Source organism: Hordeum vulgare, chromosome 3H, assembly GCF_904849725.1.
Source record: "Hordeum vulgare subsp. vulgare chromosome 3H, MorexV3_pseudomolecules_assembly, whole genome shotgun sequence".
In the NCBI taxonomy this organism is placed as follows: domain Eukaryota; kingdom Viridiplantae; phylum Streptophyta; class Magnoliopsida; order Poales; family Poaceae; genus Hordeum; species Hordeum vulgare.
The window spans coordinates 576289829-576302571 of record NC_058520.1 but is presented as its reverse complement, the minus strand read 5'-3'; the positions used below and the strand labels follow the sequence as shown (position 1 = coordinate 576302571).

The window sequence follows — 12743 nt, the reverse complement described above, 5'->3', positions numbered from 1 at the left end:
AATCAAAAGATAGATCTTCTCCCTCTCCTTCTCTCAACTCAAGCTATTTGTGATTTGAGCAAGTTTTGAGCATTCCCCGTGATCTTGTTACTCTTGGAGGTTGGAGACTCCTAGGCGGTAGGATTTCTTCGGAGAGGAATCAATCCGTGTGATTTCCCCCGGAAAAGTTTGTGAGGGTTTGGAAGCCACCTCAAAGGCTTACCACTAGTGGTTGAGAAACGCCTTCGTGGTGTTATCTCAAAGGGAGAATAGGGTGAGCCTTCGTGGCGTTGGTGTGCCTTCGTGGTAACATCCACCTCCCTAACGGTGACTAGCTTCCCTCCAAGGAAGTGAACATCGGGATACATCTTCGTCTCAGTGACCTTGGTTATCCTTAACCCTAACTCCTTACTTGTGGTTTACTTGTGTTATTTGAGCATACATACATTGCATATTGCTTGTGCTCATTATATTGTGTTGGCCATTTCTTGTACAAGATTAATCATTCAAGCATACCCTCTATATCCACACGTTCATACTTGCAGCCCTTGATATATCGTGTTGATATAGTGTGATCTAGTATCTTGTGTTGTTCACCTACTTGTCGTGTGATATAGCTCAAGTAAGTTTGTGTAACTTACTTGTGCTTGTTAGTAACTGTATTGTGTCCATCTTGGTAGATCGTGTTGTTGATACACGTTGCAGTGCCTAGTGCATTTAGGATTTGTGCTTGACAAGTATCCTCTTAGTTTATTTCCGCATTAGGTTCAAGCCAAATCTGAAGAAGCTTTTAAATAGCCTATTCACCCCCCCCCCTCTAGGCGTCATCGAGGTCTTTTCAACTTGACACGCAGAAAACAGTAGCAACAAAATGACACGATCAGCATGCTACGTCTATTAGTTTGGGTCTAGTCCATCACATGATTCTCCTAATGACATGATACAGTTATCAAGCAACAACACCTTGTTCATAATCAGAAGACACCGACTATCTTTGATCAACTGGCTAGCCAACTAGAAGCTTGCTAGGGACAGTGTTTTGTCTATGTATCCACACATGTATATAAGTCTTCATTCAATACAACTATAGCATGGATAATAAACGATTATCTTGATACAAGAATTATAATAATAACTATATTTATTATTGCCTCTAGGGCATAATTCCAACACTTTTCTATCACTATGAATCCGCTTTTGCACACATTCCAGTAATTCCATTTTGAACGACATTTTAGTATTCCAAGTGGTTCTCACACCATTACGCAACTCGTTAGTGTGACATTGCTGGCCAACTAGAATATGCATTTCATAAATAGGCTTCCAACATAAACTGACCTATTTTTATGTATTTAAAATTCCGGTGATGACTTTTTGGAAACAAGATCAATTTTGGATACATTTGAATTAACTATTTTGCAATAACTTCTTTAAAAAAGTATGGCAAAAACTTAACATACTAGATGATACCCTACAAATTGTTGAGGTGGGCCTTTTCCCATGCATGATGTATGATGAGGTGGCTTGCTTGCATGTTAAGAGAAAATGCTTAGTGGGCTAAGCATTTAGACACTAAAGATATGGAATCATCTTTTGAAACAGTTGAAATCACTATTGGTTTTAGTGAAATGGTCGAAATCACTATTTAGAATTTGCACCCTCAACTCTAGAACATGCATTTCACATAAAACAACCAAAATCATATATGGAGAAGCAAATAGAAATATGATATCATAAAGGATGCATTTTAGTATTACATTTCATACTTCATGTCAAATACCACATCATTTTTTCATTTTCATAATATGCATTACAATTCCAGAATGTGCATCGGACAAAGTAATTTGAAACCGTTTATCATTTCAATAAAGTGAACGGATACTTCACGTCGATGAACAGGATGCATGTATCATATCTCAAAATTGCATCAATAATTTCACCTTTCTTGGACTAAGTTCACTTACACATTTCATTTTCAGAAGATGCAATTCAATTATTGAACATGATTCCACATAGTTAGTTGAAATATTCCACAAGACAATTATAAATTTAGTATTACAATAAATGCATTTCAATTTCACAAGATTAGAACCCACTATAGTGCACATAGAGTGGGTATGTGCGAGCTATTTCGATTGTATTGCGTTTAAACAAAGCTGCAAAAGTCAAAGCCCTCCCGCAAGTACCAGAAAACCATCACGACCTGAGCTGCGCTTTTTTTCACTTTTCGCGCTTTTTCCATGATAGGTCTCCGGCAGGTACCTTGAATTCACAGGCTCGTCTCGGCGAAAAGGCCTACATAATGGCCGCCACGGGCCCCCACACTACGCACACGCAGCGGAAGGCACTCCGCTAGTAATCAATCTTCCACTACTCCCGCTTCTCACTACGTAGGCACAAGGGATGACCTGACCTTGTGATCTGTGATGGCGCAGTAGGCGCGCAGGGCTACGTACGTCGAGGTGTTCGGTTTGGGGGCTAGCTATCTTCTCTCGGGCGCAGGGGCGAGCCAAATGTGGGATGTGGCCGTGGCTGGAGAAGATTGCGTCCGCGTGCTGGCACCGGGTCCGGAGGTTCGCGCCTACGAGGAGGGATGAGGACGGCGGCATCGGCAGCAGTAGCGGCGCCGACGCCGACGACCTGCTGCTCTGGTCGCGGGACCTCGACACGCACGCGGCGGGGGACTTCTCCTTCGTTGTCGTGCAGGCCAACGAGGTGCTCGAGGACCACAGCCAGGTCGAGACCGCCGCCGCCACCTTCATCGGCGTCTACGATGGCCACGGCGGTGCCAAGGCCTCCCGCTTCATCTCCAACCACCTTTCCGCCCACCTCGTCCGTACGTGCTAGTTGCCCCCTTCCCCGTATCAACCTGCCAATATTCTACTCTACCCATTTCAGCTATGTTTTTATGGAGAAGCTCCCGGAGGTCAATCCTCCCTCCGGCAGGGTGTCGGGAAGAGGTCTTCTGCCGCTCCCGATCTCGAAAGCGATGCAGCGGCGAACGATGGAGAAATTCGCGATTCTCGATCTCCTAATAGGGTTTTCTATCGGAGAGGTAAATATAGGTCGAAGGAGGGCACCTGATGAGGTGGGCCCCACCCAGGCGACCTGGTGGCACGGCCAGGGGGGCGCGCAGGGAGGCCCGCCTCGGCAGGCCCTGGCTTCCCTCTGGCCCACCTTGTTGCCTCAGGAAGCTTCCGTCACGTTGATTTTTATATATTTTTCTCAGGATTTTTGGGTCTCTTTAAATTGGGGTAAAAATCCCTGCAAAAAATACATCAGCAAACAGAAACTGGCACTGGGTGCACTGAGTTAGTAGGTTAGTCCAAATATGTGTAAAAAGGTATGAAAGTGTAGCAAAACATATAACAATGTCACCCAAAAGATCATGGAACAAACAGAAATTATAGATACGTTTGGGACGTATCACCACGATAAGTGATAAATCGGTATAGCGGCCGATATTTTGAACAGTGCAAGAGACTTAATCACAGTTGGTAGAGTGACAACAACAATGACCTGGGGCTGGGTGAGAAGAACTGGAGATGGAGTAGCAGAATCTAGTGCACAAGGAGCTGGAACAAGACCTAGGAAAATGCAGGCAAGAGGAGGGACATCTGCTACAAGGGGAGGCACTACAACTCCAAGATGAGTAACTACAGCTCCAAGAGGAGGGATGAGTGCTGGAAGAGGAGGAACAAATGCTGCAAGAGAAGGGCGAAGTGCTCGAAGAGGAGGAACACATGTTGCAAGAGAAGGGGGAAGTGTTGGAAGAGGAGGAACTGATGCTGGCATGGGAGGCACAAATGCTCCAAGAGGAGATAGAGTTGTTGCTCGTGGCTTCTGCAACCCGTTGTTTCGAGATGATGGTGCAAATGCACACCCACATTACATGGGAGCAGAAGGGGAGGTCCATGTAAGCCAGAATGCACCATCCAACGTCTTGTATGATGAAGGATGGCCACATGATCTTCATGATTTCCTCTCCCTTTGATTTGGACTTGTAGATCACATCTAGCGTTAGTTCATGAATGAACTTCTCCTGCATTATAGTTCATGAATGAACTGTTGCTCCTGTTCGGGTTCACACACAAGAGAAACCCTTTTATTTTGCTTTGGTTCAAAGACAAAATTGTGATAGAATGGCACTCGTGTGTACTGCTACGGAGTTCATTTTGGCAAGAAAATTAAGATGATATGTTGTGTACCGGTGTCTAACTTATATAGTTGCATTTTTCTATCACTATATATTTTGTTCAAAGATAACTGAATATTTCTGAAAATTGTGATGATATGCTATGTTTAGTCAGTTAAGTTGTCCTAAAGTGAACACGCTCTCTGTTCCCGCTATTACAGGGGCTATTTTTGTGACTTAAAACTAAACTGTAGGGGGTCCCCATAAAAGAATCAGCAAGGCAGCCTCGCGGCGCGCCCCCAGCCACTGACATGTGGGATTGCAACATGCTGGCATGCCACGGGTGCGCTGCATACGACTGAATTCGCGAGAAGTCATCATATTTGAATGAGGAGACAAGTTACCGTGCCGATTTTGCCCATTTTATAAATTTAGGAACCAAATTGAATGCGTCGGACAAGTTAAGGCACTCATAGTCAGGCGTACTCATAGTGTATTTAACTCTTCGAAATAACCAAACACGATGAATGATTTTGTTCAGAGAAGGAGCCTCCCACCGTTCAAAAGCACTTCCTTATGGCCGTGAATTTGTAACCATACGAAACGTTTTGTTCACAGAAGGAGCCTCGCATCGTTCAAAAGCACTTCCTTATGGTCGTGATTTGTAACCATCTGAAACATTTTGTTAAAGAAGGAGCCCCCACTGTTATGAACGACCTATTTGACTCCCAGTGGTTTTGATGATTTCACCTGGTCTTTAGAGCATCTACAATCGAATCCCTTATACCCGCCTCAAATGCCGAGGCGAGCTGTGCGGAAGTGCCCGAACGATTTTTGGCCACCCAACTAGGCTCCAATAGCCGGCCCAAATGCCCCGACTAACCGGCATCCCTAATATCTAGCCCATAACTAGGGTGGATACGGGGAGGCCCGGACGCGCTCAGGCACATCACCACATCCGGTTGACCGATAGGGCCCACACGTGGATACGGAGAGACCGCTGGTCTGACGGGCGCCTTCTATGCTCCACCCCACGTGGAGCTGCTCCCACGTGCCGCTTAAGGAAGGAAGTTGGCTATTTAAGTCGGACGACGACAATTGAAACCATATCCGTCCTAGTTCCCCTTTCTCCTCTTCGCCGCCGCCACTTCCAGTTCGCCCGCCACACCATGCCGAGACACCGGATCACTGTTGTCGCCATGCTCACTCTAGGGCGCCATGTGCACCTCCTCGAGGAGAGTCGGGCATTGCGGGCCTTCCTCTGGATTTTCTCAAGTCGAAAGAGGAGGATGAGAAGGAGTAAGCGGAGGAGGAGGAGAAGGGGGAGTACCCGTCGGAAGCGGGGCCCACAGAGGAGGAGGCAGCAGAGCCGGCCGCGGGCTTCGCCATGGCGGACGCGTAGGCGAAGTATAAGAATGCCCAAGCGATGTGAGATATAGGAGCAAACCGCCATCCACACTTGTGCGTCTGCCACGTGTCGGGCGTGAAGATCGTCGACATCTCCGATGACGAATATAGCTGTGTACATATATATTTCATCTATATGGCTAGTATGAATTTAAGGTATGAAGTTTGTAGTTCATGGTTATAACATACTCCCTCCGTCCCAAAATAAGTGTCTTAAGCTTAGTACAATTTTGTACTAGAGCTAGTACAAAGTTGAGACAGTTATTTTGAGACAGAGGGAGTATATTTTTTATGTGTTGACCGGTCAGTATCCATATATGTGACCAAGCATTTTCGCTTGTGTATGATGAGCGGATTATAGTGTTTGTGATTGCAGACGCCCTTAAACCACTAGGAAAACTGCCTTTTCTCTTAAAAAGACTGCTCTTGTAACTTGTTTGACTAAATAATGAAAGAAAATGTTTCAAAAAAGAAGAAAGCAGGTTGGGTCAACCCAACGAAATGGGAGAGACTACCAGACAGGCCCGGCGCTTTCAACATCGTCGAGCCCACTACGCGCACGCCACGTGAAGCACGGGCAGGTGTAGGCGACGTCGGGTGCACGCAGCAGCGTGCAAAACGAACCTTTTCTCGTCATCACAAAACGGGGGAGCAGCTCCAGCCAAAATAATCCGGCTTTTCCCTTCCGCCAGGCTAAAAAAAGCAAGATTCCCATTGGCCGAGCGAGTTTAGCCGCAGCCTCGGCCTCCCCTCCCCCCCGCCTCCGGTCTCCTCCAATCTATCCGGATCGCCGCGGCCTCCTCCCCGGATCAGCGCCGCCGATCGGAGAGCCTCCCCCCGTTCCCGCGGCGGCTCGAGATGGACGGCGCCGGGGGCGGGGGAGGAGGAGGGGCGCACGCCTCCCGGAGGAGCATCTCCTCGGCCGCCGGCCCCAGGAGGAGGGGGCCGTCCATGGAGAACGGGCACGACGCCGCCGCCAGGAGGTCCTCCGCCACCATCTCCCGCAACACCACCTCGTACGTGATTTACCCCCCGCCCCCCCTTGCTGGTTCGTCTCGTCGCCACGACGAGTCAGTTCCACGCTGCCGGCGTCGCTGTTGGGTCGCGCGATGCCGTGCAGACACGGGGTATAGCTTACGGGGCTCTCACGGAATAGCTTCCTGGTCGCGCGCTAGCTTGCTCCGTAGGCCAAGGGCTAGATTGGATTTGAAGCAATCGCTGAGGCGCAAGACCATTTTACTACTTTTTAGTCAGCGCAGCGACATGATTGGCAGCGCCGGCAGTACTTATGATTAGCCTGTAAATCTCATCCATCTCTCCATTATGGTAATTTGCGTACGCATGATTGTGGAATTCGGATTCTGCAAGACCGGCGGCGCCAGATGTTTCTTGATGCAAAGTGAATACAGCCAAAATCGCATGAGACGTGGTTGTAACCGAAAAATGTTGCCTCCCACAGGACGGTCACTGGGGAGAGAACCGTTAAGAGACTGAGACTGTCCAAGGCGCTGACTATACCGGACCACACGACTGTGTACGAGGCATGTCGGAGGATGGCCGCGCGCAGAGTCGATGCCGTTTTGCTGACCGACTCCAACGCCTTGCTCTGCGGGATCCTTACTGACAAGGTGAGGTAGATCTTTCTTCTCTTCACCTGCTTCAGGTGCTGGCTGGTAGACCATTCATCTCTGACTATGTGCTGCGTTTTGCGGTCTTGTATCAGGACATAACCACAAGGGTTATTGCTCGTGAACTGAAGCTAGAAGAGACGCCAGTTTCCAAGGTCATGACTAGAAACCCTCTCTTTGTTCTCGGGGACACTCTCGCGGTAGAGGCATTGCAGAAAATGGTTCAAGGTTTGTGAATGTTCCTCCCGATAATTGGGCCACCTTATTACTGGTTATCTTAATAATGTTGGCTGAAAAAGTGTCACATGATTCCAGGTAAGTTCAGACATTTACCCGTTGTGGACAACGGGGAAGTCATTGCGCTACTGGACATAGCCAAGTGCCTATATGATGCTATTGCACGAATGGAAAGGGCAGCTGAGAAAGGAAGAGCAATCGCTGCTGCTGTTGAGGGTGTTGAGAAGCATTGGGGAACATCTGTATCTGGTCTGTAGTCTCTTATGTTTAACTCGTACCAGTTTCTTGCATGATAAACCACTAAATGTTACTGTCTGAAGATTTGGATTCAGCAATTTGCCCTTTTAATCCTTTCTCCATTTACTTTGCAGGTCCAAACACTTTTGTTGAAACTCTTCGTGAACGGATGTTTAGGCCATCACTGGCAACAATTATATCTGAGAATTCAAAGTAGGTAATATCCTGTCATTTTTTAATAAATGCCTATCTTTAGTATTTCCAGAATAAATGCTGTTACAGAATAACTTATTAGCTGATCTCAATTCCTTAGAGTGGCCACTGTTGCACCAACTGACACTGTGTTGACTGCATCCAAAAAGATGCTTGAACTAAAAGTAAGTTCAGCAGTTGTTGCGATTGAAAACAAGCCTGGCGGGATTCTGACGTGAGCACCTTTCCTGAATACAATTAGATCACTTGTAATCTCTATAGCAGCATTGAACTGAAAGCTATTTTGTTTTTACATCGATCAGCTCAAGAGATATATTGATGCGTGTTATAGCCCAAAATCTTCCACCTGAGTCTACTACAGTCGGGAAGGTAAGAAAAGCCAAAATAGATTATCTCCACATTCTTATGTATTCACACTATGTTCTTCTGTATTTCTTTCTTTAATAACTGTCATGTCATCATGCCTGGAACTCTTTTCAACAGGTCATGACCCAGAGTCCAGAATGTGCCACGATTGACACCCCGATCCTTGAAGCCCTACACACAATGCATGATGGAAAATTTCTGCATTTGCCTGTTCTAGACAGGGGTATGTGGACAAATGAACAATGGAGTTTAATCTAATTCAAGTTTTTTGGGAAGGCTGTTTAATCATGAATAATCTGTTGTCATTATCCAGATGGGAGTGTTGTAACGGTTGTTGATGTCCTTCACATAACTCATGCTGCAATTGCAACGGTGAGTAACAGTTTCCTCCTGCTTGAGCTTCTGTATGCACACTCTGGCTTGCTTCTCTGTGTGTACTTTCAGGTTTTGAACTAGAAAATGTATATTGGCAATATGTTAATGCCCAGGTCACTCGGTGTTTAATCATGCATCTTGTTCTAAGTTGCATGATGGAAGTTACTAAATCAACTTTATAGAAAAGTGCTGAATATACAAGTTGTATGGACCATTACAGTGTATCTGCTATCTGGTCTGCTAAAAAATGGTTGCAGCCTAACTTGCTGATAGTGTTGTGTATTCTCTGCTTTCATTACTCTATATTGTATACATTTAGAGACATCATGCCTGTGTTTTTAATTTGTCATGCCTGTTTGTGTTGTTGTATTCAGGTTGGAAACAGTGGAGCAACAGGCTCTGAGGCGACTTCTTCCATGATGCAGAGGTTCTGGGATTCAGCAATGTCAAGTGGGCCGCTTGATGATGATGATGATTCCAGAAGGTTAGCATCTCTTTTTCACCCTATCATTTTGATGATGCGATTTTTTTTTTCTGTGACTAAATCACTATGGCATCTCTCAGTGAAGGATCAACTAAGGTGGCATCCGAGGTAGCAGATATGGGAAGATCAGCCTTCTTTCCGGCTTCAGGCTTATCAAACACTTTTGGGTTCAAGATTCAGGACAAACAAGGCAGGATGCACAGATTTAACTGTGGTATGCACTCTCATTGTGGTGTCACGCTAACTGGGATTATATTCGTTCTTCCTTTTCCCATTTTGTGCCAGGTAATTTATTTACACTATAGTTTCTGAGTTTCATGCATGCCTTCTCAAATTTCAGAGACGAGTAGTCTGACAGAATTGATAACGTCCATTCTGCAAAGACTTGGCGACGACATTGATAAATCGAACCTACCTCAAATTCTGGTACTGGTCAAGCTCCATTCTCAACATGTGCCCATATACACCTATATCAGCATGTTAGTTCTCAAGGTTTCTTCTTTTAACTCGTACCATTTGATAGTATGAAGATGATGATCACGATAAAGTCATACTCTCATCAGACACGGACCTTATAGCGGCTGTGGACCATGCAAGACAAATCGGTTGGAAGGTAACGCGGTTCGTAGGTAAAGCTGATCTTTCCCCTACCAAGAAAGAGGGTTCTCACTTTCGTACGTGTTCCTGTGGCAGAGCTTGAGGCTGCACTTGGATTATGCCGGTGTTGGCCGCCGGAAGCGAGGATCCGTCTCGTCGGACTTCGAGTACGCCGGAAGGGACGCGTGGGCCTCCGCGTACGGCACCGTCGCGGCCGGCGCGGCCCTGGTGGCCGGCCTCGGCGTGATGGCTTACCTGAAAAGAGCCGGCTAAGGCACGACGAAACACGGTTTGGTCTTGATGATAGATACAGGGATGCTACCACATTGATTGAAATGGCCAGAATTGGACCTAGAAAAAGGAAAGTTTACGAGAGTGGGTGTGTGATTGATTCTTGTGAGGAAAAATGGGAACCTGTAATAACGTCACGGCAGCGGATGGACTGTGTGGATCAAATCTTGGTTGTTGAGTCAGTCCCGGGTCTCCACGGGGTGCCATGGCTGTACCCTGAAACACTAGTAGGTCATCACCATTGTACAATTGAAAGCATAATTCGGATCCCCATTTGTTCTGAACGGCACGCCGTCACCGTCAGTGTCGTGAGCTTCTGCCGCAGCTGCCGCTGTCCGTGTGCTTGTCTGGTCCTGCCATCCCGTGTTGCGCTCGTCTCATCTGCGTTCCTTTTCGTTTGCTGCCCCGAGTCCCAAGTAGGCATATCGTGCGCCAACGAGACGCAGTTTTAAGAGCGCTCACCAACATCAACGCCAATGTGTGCCCACGCGACCCGAACCCGATCGGGTAGTAACCAAACCAGTCCCTTGACCATTGACATGCGATGCGTGGTCCGCTGACACCCGCGCCAACGGCAACGGCCCTCCCTCCCAGCACCAGCACGGTCAGGCGGCCGGCGCCCGGCACGGGCCAAACATGAATCCCGTGCCAGCGCTCCCTGGTCCACGCCGGCGAGGCCGATATTTTTTGTTTTTGACCTTTTGCCCTAAGAAATTTCGAAACTGACCTTACTTTTAAAAAAATATCAAATCTGACCTCTTTTGGTGACGTCAACATTCCTGACGTCTCGTTTGCATGGGAGACGTCAAGGTCCCTGACGTCTGATACGGGCTGGCTTGACCAACTGACCCGTTGAGTTTCTGACGTGGCTTGGTACCAGACGCCAGCCAAGGACCCTGACGTCTGGTACCAAACGTCAGGGACCTTGGCGTCTGGTCCCAGCAGATCATACAGATGTTTTTTATAATCTGTGCCACGTCAGCCAGACGCCGAGGTCTTTGGCGTCTGGTACTGGACGTCAGTGTTCTTGGCGTTTGGTCCAGGACCAGACGTCAGGGTCCCTGGCTTCTGATACCAAACCACGTCACAGACTCAACGGGTCAGTCGGTCATGCCAGCTCGTACCACACGTCAGGAACCTTGGCGTCTTTCATGCAACCCAGATGTCAGAGAGGTTGGCGTCATAAAAAAAATCAGATTCAAACTTTTTTCAAATGTAAGGTTAATTATGAAATTTGTTAGGATAAAAGGTCAAAATAAAAAAAATTGTCCCGCCGTCGATACCAGTACAGCTTTGATCAGCGACGCCTCGCTGGACCTGGACTGACGCCGGAATTCACTCGACATTTGGTGCTCTGTCGCAGACGCTGTTACTACTGCAGCAGTCCCGTTGTTTCACCTGGTCGGGCGGGCCGGCGTCGCTCCGGCCGTCGGGGTCAGCACGTGGCCTCACTGCACCGAACTGGTTCTACAAGCACGCTGACATCCACGCTGCTAACGTCAGTCCCCGTCATTCCTTCCTCTTCCTTTGTTAAAGCAAGTGCTCCCTCCGCTCCTAAATATAAGTCTTTCTAAAGATTTTACTAGTGAATTACATACGAATGTATATAGACGTACTTTAGAATATAGGTTCATTCATTTTGCTCCGTGTGTAAATCATTAGTGAAATCTCTTAAAAGACTTATATTTAGGAACAGGTGAAGTATAATAAAGCTGAACTAGCTGATTGTAAAAAATAAATTAATATATGTTTGCTCAGTTAAAGAAGAGTGAAGATGAAAGAGAAGTCAAACGGATTCTTAGTTAAAAGCCAGTTCTAACACGTCCTAATGAAAGGTGACCCATATAATAAAAAAGTAATATATTTTACTCATCAACTATTGTACTCCCTTCGTCCTAAAATAACTGTCTCAAGCTTAGTACAACTTTGTACTAGAGCTAGTATAAAGTTGAGACATTTATTTTGAAACGGGGAGGGAGTATATAATGGCTATAAGATGCCGCCAAATAAGAGGGGCCGCTGCGTCACCTCAACTAGTGACCGCTACTGCGGGCGAGTACAACGGAACTTGTTGTGATGTGTCAAATACATATAAGCCATTGGTTGCCACTCATGGTGGGCCTTGAAGCGTCCCTTGGGATTTCGGAGGTGTCTTTGACCTTCCTCCCTCTTCATGGAGTTCATCATGTTGTGGTGGCAACTCTTGTATTATTTCTTTTTTGGAGGTGTCGAAAGTATGATGATATTAAATATTGTATATTTGAACCCTCAACTTATTTCTAGATTACAAACTTAGGCTCAAACTCGCCCAGGCTTCGCAAAAGTTGTGGCTCCGCCCCTGCAATGGGCCAGTTCCTGCCACTCGATCTTCTTCTTCTTCCTCATCTTTTTGTACCACTGTAACACTGCAAGAATGCTTCAGTTCAAGCACTGATGGATCCGGTAACAGAAATAGCTACCGACGGCCAGCGGCGCGTCGCTAATTTTGACGCCACTCTGTCTGCACGGGCCGCTGATGAGTAGCGTGGACCCGCCCTACACGGCAGCGCGACCCCGATGCTCTTAATTTGTCTGAACCAGTAGCTGAGCGATCATACAGCAGGTAACACCGATCACAGATCGGTAAGTAAGTGCTTGGCGTGGACAGGCCAGGACTTTGACCGGTCGGTCTCCAAGTGTAAACTCGGGCTCGGGTGATTGTTCAAATTTTCCAAAGGAACAGCAATATATATGAAGTGTGAACTCACCAATCATTTTGTTCAGGATTCGTCCAGCCGTACGAAACGAAATCTTC

The 12743-nt window shown here is 46.9% G+C and overlaps 1 protein-coding gene across 2 annotated transcripts; it reads left to right on the top strand.

Annotated features, from left to right (window-relative positions):
- Positions 1 to 6199: 6199 nt before the first annotated feature.
- LOC123445257 (CBS domain-containing protein CBSCBSPB1-like) lies at positions 6200 to 10233 on the top strand. 2 transcript variants are annotated; one of them, XM_045122220.1, is made up of 14 exons: positions 6200 to 6537; positions 6981 to 7149; positions 7245 to 7377; positions 7465 to 7635; positions 7758 to 7836; positions 7937 to 8050; positions 8139 to 8205; positions 8320 to 8425; positions 8516 to 8574; positions 8952 to 9061; positions 9142 to 9275; positions 9402 to 9487; positions 9585 to 9674; positions 9755 to 10233. In XM_045122220.1, the coding sequence occupies exons 1-14, from the start codon at positions 6380 to 6382 to the stop codon at positions 9929 to 9931; spliced, it is 1653 nt and encodes a 550-aa protein (XP_044978155.1). In that variant the 5' UTR covers positions 6200 to 6379; the 3' UTR covers positions 9932 to 10233. The 2 variants fall into 2 exon arrangements, with proteins under 2 accessions (XP_044978155.1, XP_044978156.1); XM_045122221.1 differs by having other exon boundaries at positions 6209 to 6504.
- Positions 10234 to 12743: the final 2510 nt, after the last annotated feature.

Bases quoted from the DNA above. Each gene is read 5' to 3' on its own strand.
- LOC123445257 (XM_045122220.1), top strand. From the start codon at position 6,380: ATGGACGGCGCCGGGGGCGGGGGAGGAGGAGGGGCGCACGCCTCCCGG. The intron at 8,051-8,138 runs GTGAGCACCTTT...TACATCGATCAG, and splicing joins AAGCCTGGCGGGATTCTGAC to CTCAAGAGATATATTGATGC. The intron at 8,575-8,951 runs GTGAGTAACAGT...TGTTGTATTCAG, and splicing joins CTCATGCTGCAATTGCAACG to GTTGGAAACAGTGGAGCAAC.